This window comes from Engystomops pustulosus, chromosome 3 (assembly GCF_040894005.1).
Source record: "Engystomops pustulosus chromosome 3, aEngPut4.maternal, whole genome shotgun sequence".
In the NCBI taxonomy this organism is placed as follows: domain Eukaryota; kingdom Metazoa; phylum Chordata; class Amphibia; order Anura; family Leptodactylidae; genus Engystomops; species Engystomops pustulosus.
In genome coordinates, this window is record NC_092413.1 from 28,646,618 (window position 1) to 28,665,945 (window position 19,328).

General features: G+C 45.2%; 2 protein-coding genes across 3 annotated transcripts in view; one reads left to right on the forward strand and one right to left on the reverse strand.

Annotated features, from left to right (window-relative positions):
- Nucleotides 1-12,002, forward strand: part of UGP2 (UDP-glucose pyrophosphorylase 2) — a 62,774-nt gene extending 50,772 nt beyond the window's left edge. For both annotated transcript variants that reach the window (XM_072140386.1, XM_072140385.1), the window contains exons 4-10: nt 1,449-1,634; nt 1,727-1,860; nt 4,621-4,918; nt 6,093-6,290; nt 6,380-6,622; nt 8,978-9,082; nt 11,622-12,002. In XM_072140386.1, the coding sequence (XP_071996487.1) occupies nt 1,449-1,634; nt 1,727-1,860; nt 4,621-4,918; nt 6,093-6,290; nt 6,380-6,622; nt 8,978-9,082; nt 11,622-11,729 (1,272 nt within the window). In that variant the 3' untranslated portion in view covers nt 11,730-12,002. The remainder of the gene's footprint in view (nt 1-1,448; nt 1,635-1,726; nt 1,861-4,620; nt 4,919-6,092; nt 6,291-6,379; nt 6,623-8,977; nt 9,083-11,621) is intronic.
- Nucleotides 12,003-16,545: 4,543 nt separating this feature from the next.
- VPS54 (VPS54 subunit of GARP complex) overlaps nt 16,546-19,328 on the reverse strand; it is a 47,399-nt gene continuing 44,616 nt past the window's right edge. Inside the window, exons 21-23 of the mRNA XM_072140387.1 lie at nt 19,177-19,284; nt 17,523-17,617; nt 16,546-16,711 (exon numbers count right to left, since the gene is read on the reverse strand). Of these exons, the coding sequence (XP_071996488.1) occupies nt 16,606-16,711; nt 17,523-17,617; nt 19,177-19,284 (309 nt within the window). The 3' untranslated portion in view covers nt 16,546-16,605. The remainder of the gene's footprint in view (nt 16,712-17,522; nt 17,618-19,176; nt 19,285-19,328) is intronic.

Genomic DNA, 19,328 nt, shown 5'->3' on the forward strand with positions numbered 1-19,328 from the left:
AAGTCGGTAAACTGCCAAATATGTTCTAAAAACCTTTGATAAATGTGGTGGTGTACATTTTAGCAAATTACTCCAGATTTCTGGCACAGAGAAATTGATCTATCTCCTCCTACACGACTTAGATTTATTAAGGTGTAGTCAGGGCCAGCGTTGGGGGGGGTGGTAAACTGGGCATTTTGCCCAGGGCCCCTTGTCCTATAGGGGCCCCTTCTATGTGGACTTTTCTGGGCAGAGGATGTATTTCTCCTTTAATACCCCTTAGTTGAATGCCTGGATGAAGATGCTTATCATCTATCTGTCTAGTTAACTATCTATAGCTCTTTCTAACCATTTATCTATCCAGCACTTTGTCTATTTATCTATATATCTACCTATCTATTATCTCACCTATTTCCTATCTTGAAATCGATCTTCTTTCCCTCTTCTACTGTATGTCTCTCATATTTATCTATCTTCTATCAACTATCTATATATAATCTACTTTATATTTCTGCATCTATAAATCTATCATCTATCTATATCTATATCATCTTTCATAATGATTTTCTATCATCCATGTCCCTATTATCTGTCTATCTCCTATACAATTCTCCTCCAGTCCCATATTACAGATTGCCTTACTATACTACTGTGTGTAACTACAACGTGTTATTATTGTGCAGGGCTAAAGGAGCCTCTTACCGACTGTGACTTTTCATAAAATAGTTTTATTTTGGGGCCCCACTTTTAGTTTTGCCCAGGGCCCCACTTTGTCTAACCCTGGCTCTGGGCGGCTATTATATACAGTGAATGGCTGGGTGTAAGGTGACATCATCGGATTGTCACCTATTTTTTTTTTGGGGGGAAAAAAAAACCCACCCGTCTTACAGACTCCTAGTTACAAATACTTTAGCCCCAGGCTACAAAGATCAGCTGTAACAGTTATCACAGGTGTCTGTAATGAAGCTTTATTTTAACCCTGATTCTTATGACAACCCAACATTTTTAAAATCCAATTGTCACAGAGACCAAAAAAATTTTTGGCTGGGATTACAATGATAAAATATACAGTTCTGACTTTAAATACAAATTCAACTTAAGAACAAACCTACAGACCCTATCTTGTATGTAACCCGGGGACTGCCTGTAATCCAGTGCGTCCGACCCAGCATGGCTCCCGTTCTCGGTTATGAAACTGAAAATCGGTGATTTGGCAGTTATGTTCCCTAAGCCACTGATTGGCTGTAGTGGTCATGTGCCCTCAGCTTCACAGCAGAGACTGGAAAGCCTACTACAGATTCAGTGCCGGATCGCGAAGGGAGAAACAAGGTAAGTACAATTTATCATGGTATTTTTATATATTTGTGGTATTAGCCCAGGCCTGTCTCTTGTGTTTCTAAAACTTGACCACTTTTGGTTCTATAAAGCGATGTAATCTATAAATAGTATTTTTTTTCTCTATATGTTAGATTCAGCCATACGAGAAGATAAAGGCCAGGGGTCTACCAGATAACATCGCATCGGTCCTCAACAAGCTGGTGGTGGTCAAGCTGAATGGAGGTCTGGGAACCAGTATGGGCTGTAAAGGTCCGAAAAGTCTGATAGGAGTTCGGAATGAGAACACCTTCCTCGACCTCACTGTGAAACAAATCGAGGTGAGCTGTACTCCAGCGCTGTATCCGTGTATGTGTTATAGGTGTGTGTTTTGTTAGTATTATCTAATCTGGACTTTTTGTAACTATTGTAGCACTTGAACAAAACCTACAATACTGACGTCCCTCTGGTGCTGATGAATTCCTTCAATACGGATGAAGACACCAAGAAGATCCTGCAGAAGTACAGCCACTGCCGGGTGAAGATCTACACGTTTAACCAGAGCAGGTGCGCTTATTATTATGCGTCTCTGGCGTCCGTGTGATGTCATTTCATGTATTAACATTTCCCATCCTCATTAAATGTAGGAAAAATTAAGACTGAGATTTACATTACAACTGGCCCTGACGTAGATAATAAAATCGCTGGATATAAAACCCTATTTACCTCCATTGTTCCCGAGCTCCGGAGCCTCCTCCTAGTTTCCTCCTCCTCCTCCTCCTCGTCCTGCAGCTTTTCACACGTGGTACATGAAAGGCAATGTAATTATACACCTGCCATGAATCGCAAAGGCAGTTTTAGGGTTTGTAGTTATCCCAATGTTAAAATTTAAAAAAAAAAAAAACGCACCTGGAAATTATTTTCATTCTAGTGAAAGACAAAAGCTGCTTATTTCTATTATATCCTTTATGGTTTCTCATTCCGAAGCTCAGCTGTCTGTACTTAAGACTCACAAGCTTCTTGTAATTGAGCTTTTTTGTTTTTTGAATGATGGTAAATGAATCTTTCTTCCCATTTGCTTCTATAGATGACATCAGCAGGGAGGAAGTAAAGGTCCCTCTACTATTCTTGATATTAAAGCCCGCTGTCTTCAGGATGTCTGATCTGTCTTATTACAAGTAGCTGCTGAGTCTTAAGTACAGAAAGCTGAGTGATATCCTGAACACAAGTCAAGGAAATATCAGAGGGACCTTAATGGAGCCCTTTACTTTCTCCCTGCTGATGTCATCCTCTGCAGAAAGAAATGGGAATAAATACTTTTTCCCAAAGACTCTGAGACAATTATACAAAAAAGGAATTGCATTTCTTCCCATCTGTTTTTGTAGATTACACCAGCAGGGAGAAAGTAAAGGGCTCCCTTATGGTCTGATATATTTCTTAGTCAAATGACTTTATCTGTATTTCAGACTCACTCGCTATTTTGTAATTGATCTCTTAGAAGTTTCTTCTACTATATTTCATATAAAAATAAGTTCAGGATAGGTAATCTGTATCGCATCAGTGTTGGTTGGATAAACAAACCGTGTATCACTCAGCTGTCTGTAGTGAAAGGAAACCTACCATCAGGAATCTACCTAGTAAAGGGGCATGGGCCTAACTTGGGCCTAACTTGCTTGTCAGTGGGGGACTCAGGGATGGGACCCCCACAGATCAGTAGAACAGGGGTCTGATGTACTTCTGTGGCACCCTTCATAGCACCAGCGAGATGGCCGGAGCAGCAGGACATGCATGGCCGGGCTGCCCCATTCTTTTTTATGGAGCTGGCGGGGATTACCGAGCGCCGTACTCAGTCATCTCCATAGACATAAACCAGGCAGTCCGGCCATGCACGTCCTGTATAATAAGGTTTACAGCAACACTTGTAGAAAGACCCTACATCCTAAAAGGTCCTGAATTATACAAAAAATATATAGCATGAATGCTAATTTAAAGTAAAACATGGACATGACTCTTGTGATATGTGTCCTTCACTTGACCTTCTCCCGCCATGTCCATCTGGAGATCCGATCCCTGTTGTGATTTGCGGGACCTGGAACATGCTGCATTTATTATATAGTAGATGGAAGTATGACTGACCAGTGTCCCGAATATTTTCCTAAGAAACCTCAAAAGAGGAAATGAGGAGCAGATCCCTGCAAAACGCGGGGATCATCTTACACCCGTCTAACCAGTATGGAATGTCTCTATGAGAAAGACGATACGGTTACGTTAGCGTTGAAGCTGATCTCGTTTTTTTTTTTCTGTTGACCTGTCGAGATTTTTTTTTTAGCTTCCAGAGACTATGAAATGTAATTTTTTTCATATTTTTTGTGCTGGAGCAAACGTTTCAAAGTGATTATTTCTTATATTTCTAAATGGCAATAATTTATTTTACTTCACATTAAGATCGATAGTGAAAGATTACTCCATGATTTACCTGTATATGGTTTACAGGGGGACCCACTATATTAATGTCAACAAGGGTTGTCCTGGCCTGGGGGTGGTGGTGGGGTGGATTTATATTGATGTCCTATCCTCAAGACAGGTCACCAATATCAAATCAGTGGGGTCTGCATCTTGGTTGTAGTGTTACGGGAATGAAGGGGCAATATGTGGACATATGTGCCTCTAGTTTAGCACAGAGCGATCACACAGCAGCTTCTCTGACACTGTCTGCTACTGACTGTACACTATCAGATTAGCAGAATTCATGCCTCCTCCTCCACTCCAGCACCTCCTCTCTGTCTATGGAAAGGATTACAATGATCATATACTGGGGGACTGATACCTCTGCAACCCGGGGGGCTGGAAAGGAAATTCAAAGTGCTCCTAATGGGTGAAACAGCCCCTACAATATAGTATGCTAATCTCACGTGTCTTTAATGGAGCCCTTTACTTTCTCACTGTCTCTGTCATCTGCAGAAGAAGATGGGACGGAAGATACTTTGCAATGTTATAAACTTTTTATCCTATAAGGGGTTGTACAAAGTTTGGTCAGATCCGTGAAGGTTGATCATGAGGACGGGTTGTGTGTGGGGGAGGATTGATGAAGCAGCAGGTTGAGCATAAATGTTCCATTCAATACTATAGGAGTGTCAGAAATTGTTGAGAATAGCGCTCGGGTATCTCTGACACTCACATTCACCGCCTAGGAGAGTCCAGAGAATGGAGGTCCCTGGCACCCCCAACTCCATTACTCTACTTGTTCCCTTTTATTTGTGTTGTGTTGATTTGTACATAATGTGGATTGTAATGGATTTCTAACCATCCCATCTCTTTCCATTACAGATATCCCAGAGTAAATAAAGAATCCCTGTTACCCATAGCCAAGGACTTGTCCTACTCGGTGGAGAACGCGGAGGCCTGGTACCCCCCTGGGCACGGAGATATCTACGCCAGCTTTTATAATTCAGGACTTTTGGACACACTTTTAGATGAAGGAAAAGAATATATATTTGTATCGAATATTGATAATCTCGGTGCTACGGTAGATCTCTACATCCTCAACCACCTCATGAATCCTCCCAATGGAAAGCGCTGCGAGTTTGTCATGGAGGTTACAGACAAGACGAGGGCGGATGTCAAGGTGAATGTGCGATGACTTGAGTGTCCGGTAATGCACCGGACTGTGCGAAATGTACATTTTATCTACACCCATGGCCATGATAATTCTGTAGAGGGGGTCATGTACACGATCCCTATGGGGGGGGGGGGGGCGTGACCTGACCGCAAAATTTGTGATCACATCACAACCCCCATAGAGGGCAGTGGGCGGTGAGCACAGTGTATGTCACCACATTGCGACTGAGCCGGGGTCACTGTGCAGAATCTGGGACATATTCGGCTGTTCTAACGAGAGGGGAGGAGTGCTCATCCCTCCTCTCTTCTGCCCCTGGCCACGGGTTACGCCCCTGGCAAGAACGTGCTCATGTGCACAGGGCCAAAGCATGTTTTTTTTTTTTTTGGCTCCATACTGCACCAGGACCTCAACTTTAGGCTACAGTCGCAATGGTGGTGACCCCCCCCCCCCCTCCATAGCGATGCATGGCGCACAGTAGCACGGGGAAAGATGGGACATGTCCTGTATTTTCCCATGTATGAAGCTGTATGGTGCCTGTATCGCTCTGTATGCCCACTGCCGACTTATGGGGGACGTAAAAACATTCCCCTACAGTCGTGAGAATATAGCGTTATGATGATATACTACCAGGGTAATGTGCGCGGTGACGCCAGAGCCCAGGGGGTGACAGCACCACATATACATCTTTCGTGGTATTTGCCTCCCCTATGTTGGGTCACGTGTGTCGCGGTTCTATGTACATAGGCCAGTCGGCAGCTACTAGTGATTGTTGAGTTTTACAATGAACAGGTCATTGCAGGACGCCGCGGGGTTGAATTCCATCCCATTATCTTTCCTGTTACTTATTTGTAGTATTAATATTACAGTAGTAGGATATTTAACCCCTTCCTGTCTATGCTATATTTCCTTTTTGAGTTTAGTTTTTTTGGCTCTCCTCCTATCACGCCTTTATTTTTCCTGTGTACAGAGCTGTGCGGGGGCTTGTTTTTTGCGTTACATTTTGTACTTCCCGGTGTCAGTTTTTACTATCCCATTTTGTGCTCTGTGCAGGTTCCAGGCAATTCTATGCATTTCTTTCGAGCTCATTTTTTACGGCTTTTATTGTGCGTTCTGAGAGCCCAATGTCATGTGACGGCTCCATAGTAATCCGTAATACTCACCATGTGTATGTGTCCTCCAGGGTGGGACCCTCACTCAATATGAAGGAAAGCTGCGGCTGGTAGAAATCGCTCAGGTGCCCAAGCCACACGTGGACGAGTTCAAATCCGTCTCGAAATTTAAGATCTTCAACACAAATAACTTGTGGATTTCCTTATCTGCAGTCAAGAGGCTGCAAGAAGCCAACGCCATAGACATGGAGATCATAGTCAATCCCAAGGTAAGCCTTCCCATCCTTCCTGCTCTGTGCCGGTGCAGTGTCTGCATGGAATATATATATATATATACCTTGTGCCATTGTCCTTCTAGACCCTGGACGGAGGCCTGAACGTCATCCAGCTGGAGACCGCTGTGGGGGCCGCTGTTAAGAGTTTTGAGAATTCGTTGGGCATCAACGTTCCTCGAAGCCGCTTCCTCCCTGTGAAGACCACGTCGGATCTGCTCCTGGTCATGTCCAACCTGTACAGTCTGAACGCCGGGTCACTGACCATGAGCGAGAAGAGGGAGTTCCCCACCGTCCCTCTGGTCAAACTAGGGAGCTCATTCACCAAGGTAAGGAGGGATCCCGACTGTACGTGACATCCAATTACATTGGATGGGGCGATGACTCCCGGCTGATGGAGAATCTGCACCCAATGTGATCAAATTCCATAGGGATCCTTATTTTAAACCGGGGGCACCGAACCTACCCAACAAGACTCATACCCAAACTATAGCCTATACCGGGGGCACCGAACCTACCCAACAAGACTCATACCCAAACTATAGCCTATACCGGGGGCACCGAACCTACCCAACAAGACTCATACCCAAACTATAGCCTATACCGGGGGCACCGAACCTACCCAACAAGACTCATACCCAAACTATAGCCTATACCGGGGGCACCGAACCTACCCAACAAGACTCATACCCAAACTATAGCCTATACCGGGGGCACCGAACCTACCCAACAAGACTCATACCCAAACTATAGCCTATACCGGGGGCACCGAACCTACCCAACAAGACTCATACCCAAACTATAGCCTATACCGGGGGCACCGAACCTACCCAACAAGACTCATACCCAAACTATAGCCTATACCGGGAGCACCGAACCTACCCAACAAGACTCATACCCAAACTATAGCCTATACCGGGAGCACCGAATCTACCCAACAAGACTCATACCCAAACTATAGCCTATACCGGGGGCACCGAACCTACACAACAAGACTCATACCCAAACTATAGCCTATACCCGGAGCACCGAACCTACACAACAAGACTCATACCCAAACTATAGCCTATACCGGGGGCACCGAACCTACCCAACAAGACTCATACCCAAACTATAGCCTATACCCGGAGCACCGAACCTACCCAACAAGACTCATACCCAAACTATAGCCTATACCCGTGGCACCGAACCTACACAACAAGACTCATACCCAAACTATAGCCTATACCGGGGGCACCGAACCTACCCAACAAGACTCATACCCAAACTATAGCCTATACCGGGGGCACCGAACCTACCCAACAAGACTCATACCCAAACTATAGCCTATACCGGGGGCACCGAACCTACCCAACAAGACTCATACCCAAACTATAGCCTATACCGGGGGCACCCAACCTATACAACAACTCATTTCGTAGCTTATAGATCAAGATAAATCAATGAGATGTTAATGACAGAACAGGAAACGACAGAAGAAAGGGTCGGAGTAAGCGGCCCTGGTTCCTGGAGGAAAGGGGCGCTGTACATGCAGAGATGTTAAAGGGGTTGTATCAAATTTGCATGTTATCCCTATCCATAGTTTGGTGAGGGTCTAACTACTGGGACCCTCATGGATCAAGGGAACAGACCCCCAGTGACCCACCTGGAATGAGTGTACTGCCCTCTTCATTCAATAGTATCGGAGGGTGGAAAATTACAAAGCACAGCGCTTGGGTATCTCCAGCACCTACATTCTCTCTGTAATGCTGGGGGTTGTTCTCATAATTGTGTAGGGTCCCAGTAGTTGGACCCCACTTTATCAGATTATTATCAGACTTGTGGTTTTGAGAACTACAGAAGTGGAGACAGTCAGGATTGTGCGCTGCAGATAAAGATCTTGTTTCTGAGTGTTTCTAGCACACCCTGCTGCTTTGGTTCTGTTGTTTACAAAACCACAATCCTGGTGTGATCTGAAAGATGAGATTCTTCTCTTTAATTTGATACAAAACCTTGGGGGGATTTATTAGTGTTTGTGCTAAGTGGGCGCTAAGAGTGGTCCAGCATTGGGTGTATAGCCTGCTACCTATAGCTGCAGCTCTACATCAGGCAGGACCAAGCCCATAATTGCCTGACACTACAGCCACCTGCTGGATATATCAGGAGACCAAAGCCTCTAGATATATCTGGCACATTCCAGGGGGGAGGGAAGATATTTAACATGATAAACCCCTTTGTGTCTCTAGGTGCTGTTGATAGGGCCATCTGACATGACACCCCCTCTGCAGCCTCTAAATGTGACTCGTCTCAGACAAAAAGTGACTCTTCTCTGCTCATTTTCACTACTTAGAAGGAGTAATATTTTTTAGGTCAATAGGTGAGATTTCACAAGAAAAGTGATAACTCTAGAAAGGACACTTCATATCCTTTAAAGAGATCCGGTCACCAGATTTGACCCCATTAAAGTTACTAGGATTTAGCAAGTTATAGATGTCTGTATAGTGTGTTTGATGTGCATGTTTCTCCAGTAAAGAGTTACTAGTCGAGTTTCCAGGACACTTGGTGGATATGCTGCAGTGATGGTGCCCTCATGTTATTCTGCGCTGTTCTCCTATAGGGGTGTCAGCTGTGGGGTCACACCTTGACGGGGACATGACATAGGGTCAGGGCGTCTTGTGACCTCACTTGGTTTGTTTTACTTTTAGGTCCAAGACTACCTGAAGAGGTTTGAGAGCATCCCCGATATGCTGGAGCTGGACCACCTCACCGTGTCGGGAGACGTGACCTTTGGGAAGAACGTTGTGCTGAAGGTGAGTAGGGAGCGGCGCCCGGTGCTGCCCTCTCTGTTATCGTTACATCCTCCTCCTCCTAGCGTGATGAAAACGCTCCTGGAGATCCTCCAGGACAATGGAGAAATAATTAGACGCTGAAAAGCAAACAAGAAGTGATTGTTCAGGGATGGGCTTTGTGCGATGGCGGCGTCACAGCGGCTCAGCACGTGTCACCGGAGAGCAGAGTCTTCACACCCGGAAACACAGAACCTGCATCACATGACTCATTCCCCAACTATTGTCTCCATAGCCCAGAGGCATCAAAATACATGAGTGAGACTCTAATAACAGAGCAGGAAACTGTAGAAGAAAGGGTTGTGCTAGGCGCAACCTAGGGCTAGGAGAACAGGGCGCTGTACGTGCAGAGATGTTACCCCCCTATCCATAGTTTGATGAGGGTCTTACTACTGGGACCCTCACTGATCGGGAGAACGGATCCCCGGTGACCCACTTCTAGGTGGGCAAGTATGTGTACTGGTGGTTCATTCTGTAGTTTAATGGTGGAATAATGCAGAGCACAGCGCTCTGGTATCTCCAGAACACACATTCAATGTTTCCAGATTGTTGGGGATCTGTTTTTGTGACTGCTGTGGGGTCGCAGCATTTAGACCCTAATTTGTCCATCCTGTAGATAGGAGAAAGCATATGCGACTAGTACAACCCATTTTAAAGTAAATCCATCATAATAAACCAGGGACACTCATAAGAATATTACCACAGGCACGGTGCCTGGATCTATATTTGTTATCCATGACCTCTTTCCTTCTAAAATCAACTTTTATAATTATGCTAATGAATCAGAAGGGCTCCAGAGGGTGTTACCAGAGCCCATCCATGCTGTACTATCAGGGTGTTAAACTGTGCAGGAACAGGTCTCACGCTCGGCACTGCCCTCCTCTCTCTGTCTGATCTCACACAGTGGGAAGTGCTCCTGCACAGTGTAGCAGCCTATGAAGCTGAAGCTTGGAGTTCTGGTAACACCACCAGGAGTCCTTCAGGCCCCTAAGAAAAATTATAAAAATGTATTTTAGAAGGAAAAAGGCAATGGAAAACTAATATGAGAAGATTACCAGAGTCACGGTTCCTGGATCTGAGTAAGTGCCCCTGGTTTATCATGATATACCATAATTTTAAAGGTATATTTCTGTCTTCTACCAGGTGCCCATTGTTGCGCCCATACTGGATACCTACAGCTGTGACCTGTTATTAAAGATATTATTAGTTTTACTGCAAAAATGTCACTTTAATGCAAGCACAGGACTGCCACTAGGGGGAGCTCTCTAGGTTTTAGATCCTGACGACCCATCCGGAGTATAGCTCTTCAGTATGTGATCAGTGGGGCTGCTGTGCCTCTAATGCAGGCACATAACTCCAAGCCAGCAGCGCCAGTGTCTGTATAGTGGCCGAACTCGGTTACTGCAGCTCAGCTCCTATCCACATGCCGGTAACGGTCCGTCTGTATCATGGTGGTGAATCGGAAACGCACTTTGACAGTTTTAATATTTATTCTGTACTTCAGGCCTCGCCATGTCCCTCCATTCTCTCTTCTGTTCCCCACGACTTGTATTTCGTCATTCAGTCTCGGGCTCCGCACTTCTCCTTTATTCCTGCACCCACGTTCTCCTCCTGTGTACTTACCAGCAGCGCCGGCGTTTAATGTGAGAATAGGTGACAGCCGCACTTTATTCTAGGGAAGCGAAGCCGGACAATGGTCACCCCGGCCCACCCCCTTCCTACAAGGGGAGGGTTATTACTTCATGTCAAACCTGTGTTTTCCAGGGTGCGGGGGAGTTAGGTGGGTGAATGGCTACTTAACCTAAGGACTTACCAGATAATTACACGCCTGTCACATTGAAAGTAGGATATGAAAATTTTTCCGAGTGCTTTTAGGTTTTTGAAAAACACAGTGATCAGTTTTTAAAAAAAAATGAATTCTCAAGTTGAGCGTCGGCGTCCCCTCTAACCCTCCCCAGGAGCGTCGGCGTCCCCTCTCTAACCCTCCCCAGGAGCGTCGGCGTCCCCTCTCTAACCCTCCCCAGGAGCGTCGGCGTCCCCTCTAACCCTCCCCAGGAGCGTCGGCGTCCCCTCTAACCCTCCCCAGGAGCGTCGGCGTCCCCTCTAACCCTCCCCAGGAGCGTCGGCGTCCCCTCTAACCCTCCCCAGGAGCGTCGGCGTCCCCTCTAACCCTCCCCAGGAGCGTCGGCGTCCCCTCTAACCCTCCCCAGGAGCGTCGGCGTCCCCTCTAACCCTCCCCAGGAGCGTCGGCCCCCCCTGGAGACCGTCCAAAATGCCCTAATGGGGATCCGCCATTGGTGGCAGCAGAATAACCTCCCTTTTACAGTGGCGGCTTAGTGGACGGCTGGTCGTTATTTGGGTAAACAGAAGCTTTGAAGCCTCGGTGCTATAGCGATGGGAGAGATATGTAAACAGTCTATTATTTCTACATGCGTTACTTGTATCCATCCCACAAAAACCAAGCCCTAGACCTCTGACAATGAACTATTTCCTCTTCTCTTAGGGCACAGTAATCATTATTGCAAACCACGGTGACCGCATCGACATCCCCCCTGGAGCAGTATTGGAAAACAAAATAGTGTCTGGCAACCTGCGGATCCTGGATCACTGAGCCCCGGCCGCGCTCGCACTTCTTTTTACTAACGATGTACAGTACATAGTAACGACTACACAGACTGCCGCTCGCTAGAGGATCTCATCTCTGTGGTCTCCTCCCCTCTGTCAGTATTGTAGTTGTCTGTGTTCTCTATAGTCTTTATTTAAGGAAAAGCCCCCACCTATATTTGGAAGCAATAAATAAAGTATTTAGTAATGTAATAAAGGTTCTACCCTGGTAATGTGCAATACCGTCCTGAATTGTCAAAAATAAAAGGACAAACCGAAATCTTCTGTCTGATGCTTCTTTATGGTGTTTTGGCACAAAAAGTCCTGGATATACTGGCGGTGTGTGTGCTCAAGAGTGAACTTACCCCTACAAATGTGCTGAAAAACCCCACGAGTCTATAAAAAAAAACCCCCTTAAATACCGACCTTCCAGCACCCCCGATGTTCTACTGGCTGGCGCACACTATGATGGACGCGCCTCTGCCAGCTGTTATGGGAGAGAGAAGAAAGAAGAGGAGCTGCGGGGATGGGAGAATCGGGATCTGCGTTGAAAGGTGAGTATGTAAGTTTATGTGCTGGACAAACTGGGGGCTGGCAGGCTGTACACTACAGGGGGCTGGCTGGATGGCTAGCTATATACTACAGGGGGGATAGGGCAGACTATATACTGGGGGGCTGTGACCAATGCATTTCCCACACTCGGCTTATACTCGAGTCAATAGGTTTTCCCAGGTCTTGGTGTTAAAAAAAAAGGGCTTATTCCCGGATCGGCTTATATTTGAGTATATATATATATATATCATACTAAGTAAAATCTATGTTCTGGACTTAAAAATAATAAAAAAAACTAGTTATTGAGGAATCCATAATCAGTTTTGCCCATAATACACTGCAGCAGCTGCTGGGTATAACCCCTGGAGATCTGTGTAACCTATTGTGTGTGTAGTAAGTAGCAGCAGAACTATGAAAATTTAAACTTTTAATAGGTTTGCAGCTCCTGCAAGTGCTCCGGGCGGGCCCTTGAGCTTGAAGAGTTCCACAGCCCCTCCCCTCTGCTCTGAATGACTGCTGTAAGTATCCAACCAAAATCCTAATAAAGCAAGGGGAGGGCTGTTGAGCAACTGGCAACGCAAACTCTCTCTTCACTTCCTTTGTAGATTTTGTTTTAGTTTTTGTTCCAAAGTCAAGAGTGGGCCAACCAGGAATGGAAAAATTTAAAGCAAGAAGTTAAAGGGGATTGTACTAACAATGATTGTTATCCCCATTCCACATGACTGGGCATCACAGGTCAGGTTGCGTATGATCCCGGGACGCTGGATTCCCACCACATTATCCCATATCCTCAGGTACAACCCCTTTAATTTGCTCCATCTTGTCTTAGAAAAATCTGCACCTAAAAAACAAAAACTCCCATGTATGGCTTCAGGATGGTTTTACACCCAGGAAAAGGGACTTCTACTTTATCCTGTTGTATCCACTAAAAAAAATGGCTTCATAAACTGTGTGTGTGTTTTTTTTTATTTGGTTATTGAACCCAAAATTGTCAATTCAGGAAAAGTAAGTCCAGGATGTTCCTTATATTCTTCAGAATGTGTGTCGGTCCAATCAGAACTGGTGCCACTTGTTACATTGCAGCGTCTGCTCTGCACATTCCCTGCAGTTATAGTTTGGGTGGGTAATAGATTCACAGTTACTTTCTCCATTACATCGCGGGGCTGAGTGATCCGTGTTGTGACTTTGGGTGCGGTGCCGACAAGGCAGAAAATTGGAATCTGGCAAAAACAATTTCGCGGAAATTTGAAAAAATGTGAAAAGGAAAAGTCAAAAAGTCACACGGGCCGCTATAGTGTTATTTAAAAATTACCGCTATATTCACACGACCGTCGAGTGGTCGCACATACGGCCCCATAGACGGCAATGGGCGCATGAGGCAATACGGTGCCCCACATGTGTGGCTCCGTACACGCGGTAAAAATAGGAAAAGTCCTAGCTTTCCCTGTGTTACGGCACCGTGCACCATGCATCGCAATGGAAAGGAGTTACCAGCTCTCCATCACGGCGAACATATTCATACGTTGGTGTGAATGTAGCCTAACTTAGGTCATAAAGACACAAACCGAACCAAAGAGCCCCTCCAGTGGATACCAAGTCCTTTGCAATTCAAACACCACATCTCCAGAAAACCTAAAACTAACAAACGGTGTAATCACAGGGGTAGCAGCCATAGCAGTGTCATGGGGCCCGGTGTCCTGTTTATTGTTTGTGTATATATAAGTTAATAAATGCATCCGTTTGTAACTTACGTGTGAGTATACAAATATGTATATTTTCTGAGGGGGTTAGAAAAGGCCCCATTCAGATGTCTTCTGTAGGACCCCTGTATCTCCTAGTTATTTCCCCTTTAACAATATTTTTCAGGAAATATATTTACACCCCTCTTGGACCTGTCCAGGGGATTTTCTTGTTTCTGTGCTATATTCTGTAATTGTATTTTAGTTATGATTTAGCTCAGTATCTTCTCCGGCAGAGATGTCTTCTCATACATTGCAGGCTGCTCATCCAGTGTGAGGACCCATCAGATAATCTCTGTAATATGATCATCTCTGTACACTGATCCAAGACGCCATATTGCTCATCTGATGCAGACGGACAATTATCCCAAATTATAAAAAAATAGCTTACTCCAAATGTGGCGATAGCTGATCCTATGCTGAGGCATCATGGGATTTCAACAAACCAGAGAGGAACATGAATGGAAAAGTGGAAGAGCAGAGTGTAAAAAGTATAAGCATTATGTATTAAAAAATACAATAGTGAGTGCGATATACAGTCAGGGTAGGATGGAAAGCTGTGCTCATTTGCATACAGTTTAAGGGGCTCCAGGCTCCATTAACACCAATTGACCCTGGAGCCCCTTAGGCTCATTTGCATAAAGTCCTTCATCCAGGTGGTAGATGCCCTTTAGGTAGACATGTCCAAGGGATGTGCCTGGTATTGTAGCTCAGATCAATTGCAGTGAATGGGGCTGAGCTGCAATTCCACTCACAACCTGTGGCCAGGAGTGGCGCTGTTTTTGGAAGAAAGATGTTTTCTGAAAGATGTAATTTTTGATAACCCCTTTAACCAAAAAAAAAACAAAACCCCAACAACCTCAGAACAAAATCTCTTGCATGCGTTTTACTTTTACCTGCCATATGTGACTAATCTAGTGGGGATGTGGCCATAGTACACAAGCCCAATGTATTTTCTAGTTTCTTGACACTGAAGGGTCTTTGCTTTTAGTGATCCGTTCTCACTGCCTTTATTTTTCCTGACATTTTGGTGGTCAGCGCCAGGTAGGGGCTTATGAGGAGGGTCAATCTTTTAATTAAAGCGACTATTGCACTAATATAGAAGTAATCAGATGTTTAGGGGTCTCACACCCAGCACTGATCAGATGTATGAAGAGACCACGGCCAATGGATGAGTCCTGTGATATATTCAAAGTCTACACATTGTATAGTGGCCATCCTTGGTATTGCAGTCTAATCCCATTCACTTGAACCGGACTGTGCTGTACACAGGACAATGTGACAAATTGACATCACTGACCTGGGAAGCTGCGCCACTTCTTCAAACTGATGATTGGCAAGATTCTGGGCATTGAACCCCATAATCATGATATTGATTACCCATCTTCAAGGGGTTGTCCACTTTCAGCAAATATGGATAGGATATGGTTTATATAAGGAAAAGTTATACAATATTCCAATATACTTTTTGTATCAAATGCTTATCGTCTTCTAGATCTCTGCTTGCTGTCATTCCGTAGAAAGCCCCTCAGGCTCATTTGCATAAGTTTTAAACCCCTTTTCTGTAAAGAAGATCAGATACTGCTATAAAGGGGCACACACCAGCACGTAAGTGTTCTTGGTTTACAATCCTTCCTCCTGGTGGTAGATGTCCTATAATACTCACCTAAGGCAGGACAGAGTGTGTGTATATTCGGAGGATCTACTCAACACAAAAAAAACACCCAACAAGCATAAATCTTATTTCACTTATTTTTACTTAAAAATGCCATCAGAAAAATATCCACATCCATAGCAGATACTGCAAATAAATACTTTTGCTCTCGCCCAGTAAAAGGGAAGAACAAAAATACCTTAATTTAAAAACCAAAAAAAAAAAAAATAATAATAATTTACAAAAATACTGATTGAAAATACCAGCAATTTATAGCATTGTCCACCCCAAGGTTATGGGCTAATCAGAGCACCGTGACTATGGAGTTACCGGAGCAGTGCAAGACGTAGAAGAGATGTGGTAACCCGTGGCCCCCCGCGCTGTCCCCCCAGGAGAGCCACATAGCGCTGGAGCGTCAGGCACAGAGAGGCCGGCCCTGTGCATCACGGATCAATGACTCCATTGTGCTTCAGCGGCCATGTAATAGGAAACCTGCTATCCAGATAGAGGACAGGGGACTCGCACCTACTCCCAGCCCAGCGCCATTAAAGCTTATTCCATCCGATCCCTTCACTGCTACAAGGCCCATTGTATATACGCAGAGCCAAGGCCGCACTATAGAGAGAGGACACAGGTCTGTAGTGATCCGTACCATAATCATACGTTATACGAGGGAAGCTGTGACACTCCATGCACTTGGTTTGGATTTGGTCCATTAATACCCTGAGGCCACTTCCAATGAAAAAAAAAGAGAGAGAGTTCACCATTTGGGTCATCCCTGACAACCAAGCTCGGTCCAGTTACCGCAAACCAACATCTCCCAGCCCCCGACTTTGGGATATAACATTAAGGTCTTGTGTATAACACCTCCAGTCATACACATACAAGAGACTTGGGGGATCAGTGTCTTTTTTTTTTTTTTTTTTTTTGGTTAGACATCACCTTTTCTGCTCCCAAATTTCTCCCATATTGAGGTCCAAATCTTTAAGACCCTTTAGAGCTTGGACGTTTCCAGTGTAGAAGGCGATATCTGCCGCCACCATCCTGCAAGTGGAAAGTAAACCGTGGTCAGGGAGATGTATGAATTATTACATCCGCCTCATTATCATCACATTTCTCATAATCATCTGTCTGGTATTTTGTTCCATTAAAGCACCAGGAGCACCGGGTCCTGTGCCACAGCCAAAAGAGCTTATAACAGAAAGCTGTGTACTCACCTCCGGCACGCCTCTTCTCCCCGCAGCTTCCAGGCAGACCAGAGGCGCGTCTATGTGCAGACACAATCACTACACAACCGCGTCACAGTGTGTGCGCACTGGCAGCGCACATAGACCTGCCTCTGGCCGTCTGCTGGGAGACGCGGGGAAAAGAGGAACCCCCGGGGGAAAGTACACAGAATTTTATTTTTTAAGGGGGTGGGGCAAGGGATATTACAGTGGGGGCCGCCGTGGGGACATCATTACTGTGGGAGGCTCTGCTTTGAACATTTTATTAATCAGGGGAGGCTGTTGGACATTTCCCACACTAGGCTTATACTTAAGTCAATAAGGGGAACTATAAGGGGGGGATACAGAAAAAAGGGCATTTAAGATCGGCGGCTACAGTAAATGACACAATATATGGGTTGGGGTTAGATATGAGGTATTTGCTGGGCACACACACCATTTTTCCGGTCCAGCCATTTGGGTGCAGCCGTTCACCAAATACAAAAAGTTTGGGGACCAGTTCATTACCACCACTTACGGCAGCAGATTCCTTATGACATTGGGTAAAGACTTCACCCCCATGAATATGATGTATGTATTATCCATACACACTGTATATAGTGCACACGTGCTGCAGAGCGCACACTCACCCGTGCTGGGGACCTCCATCATTTGTGACATTTAGGTGACACAGCTGATTCTTTAAGTGGCGTCTGCAGCTCGTATTAATTCGGAGGAACAGACTCTGCATGAAGACAACAATATCAGTGTGGTGCTGAGATATGGGAAGAAATAATGAAGAGAGCAATGGAACAAGCCAGACAATCTGTGGATTATTAAAGGAAATCTTCCATCAAAATAAACCAGAGACACTTACTTGTAGATCCAGGCACCGCAACGGTAATTTATATTTGTTTCCTTTGGAAATTAACTTTTAAAACTATGCTACTAAGCCAGAAGGGCTCTAGGAGTGGTTACCAGAGACCCTCTGTGGTGTAGCTTCTTTGGCTGTTACACTGTGCAGGAGCACTTCCCTTTACCACTGTGTGAGCACAAAGGGGCTCTCAGGTAAGGCAACTCAGCTCTTCAGGCTCATTAGCATAATTATAATAGTTGATTTTAGAAAATACAAGAATATTACTACAGTCATGGGGCCCGGATCTATGAGTAACTGTCCCTGGTTTAATAAAGCCTGATTTTGATGGTAAGTTTCCTTCAAATGGGTTTTCCCACAATTTCAAGTTAGGCCCTATCCATAGGACAGAGCTTAACTTGCTGATCAATGGGGGTCTCAGTGATGAGACGGCTGCAGATCAGCCAGGGGCTAGGGGTCCCATGTACCTCAGTCAGACCCCTTTCCGCTCTATGAGAGTAATGGAGCAGAGGGTCGCGCATGACTGTTCTGCTACATACAGCTCAACTGAGCTGATGGAAATTGCCGAGCGCCACGCTTGGTGATCTCCGTCAGCTCCACAGAGATAGATTAAGCAGAACACGGTCATGTGTGGGTGTCTGACTGAGGTACGAGGGACCTCATAGGGCCCCTTGTTTTCGTGATCTTGGGGGTGTCATTACTGTGACCCCCTCACCGATCAACAAGTTAGGCCCTATCCTGTGTATAGTAATTCTCGTAATTGTATATTCCACACTTGTGAAAAGTGGAATAACTAACCAAATCCAGTTCTACATGTTAGATACTGTAGAGATCAGTGAAACATAAGTTAACCGATAGCAGATAAAGGTCTGTGTAAAGAACCTGGTGTATGACCATGGGGAAACCATCATACACCTCTGGGATCTTCAGATTACCACCGACTGCCCCATCCTCATCCCCCAACATCAGCCATATGGGGAGCACCAGTAGCGCTCCATGCCCAAAACTGAGGGGTCTGGCAGATAGACGTGTAATTAGCATTACTGGCTTGAAGGGAATGTCCAAAAATAAAATTAATACTCATATTGCAGGAAATAAGATCTTTTTTTTCCTGAAATTAAACTCACAGTGCTATTATATAAATGTGGGTAACATATCCACAGATGACATCTATTATACCCAATAGATGCAGTTCCTACCCCAATATTGCCCCCCACCCTCCCCCATTGCCTGCTCATGGGTGCCGCTCTCTAACTCTTTAGGAGACCCAGAATAAGGTGTGGATATCCCAAAGAGTTGTATACAGAGCACCACGCCCCATTCACATCAGAGGACCCCCATTCTTGAGAGAGTTGTGACTACCAGAGGTGGGACCCACATCTATCTTTATGGGAACTTGGAAGAACCACAAGAAAAAAAAAAAAAAGTACCTGTGTTTGTTCCTCCGGGAGCAAATCATAAATCGCTTCGTGCATTTTAGCCATTTGCTTGCAGATATTTCTAAAGCACATTGAGGGAACGGGGGCCTTCACCTCGTACTGCAAGAAAGAAACACAATGTAAGGGTCTCGTCACGTTCTGCT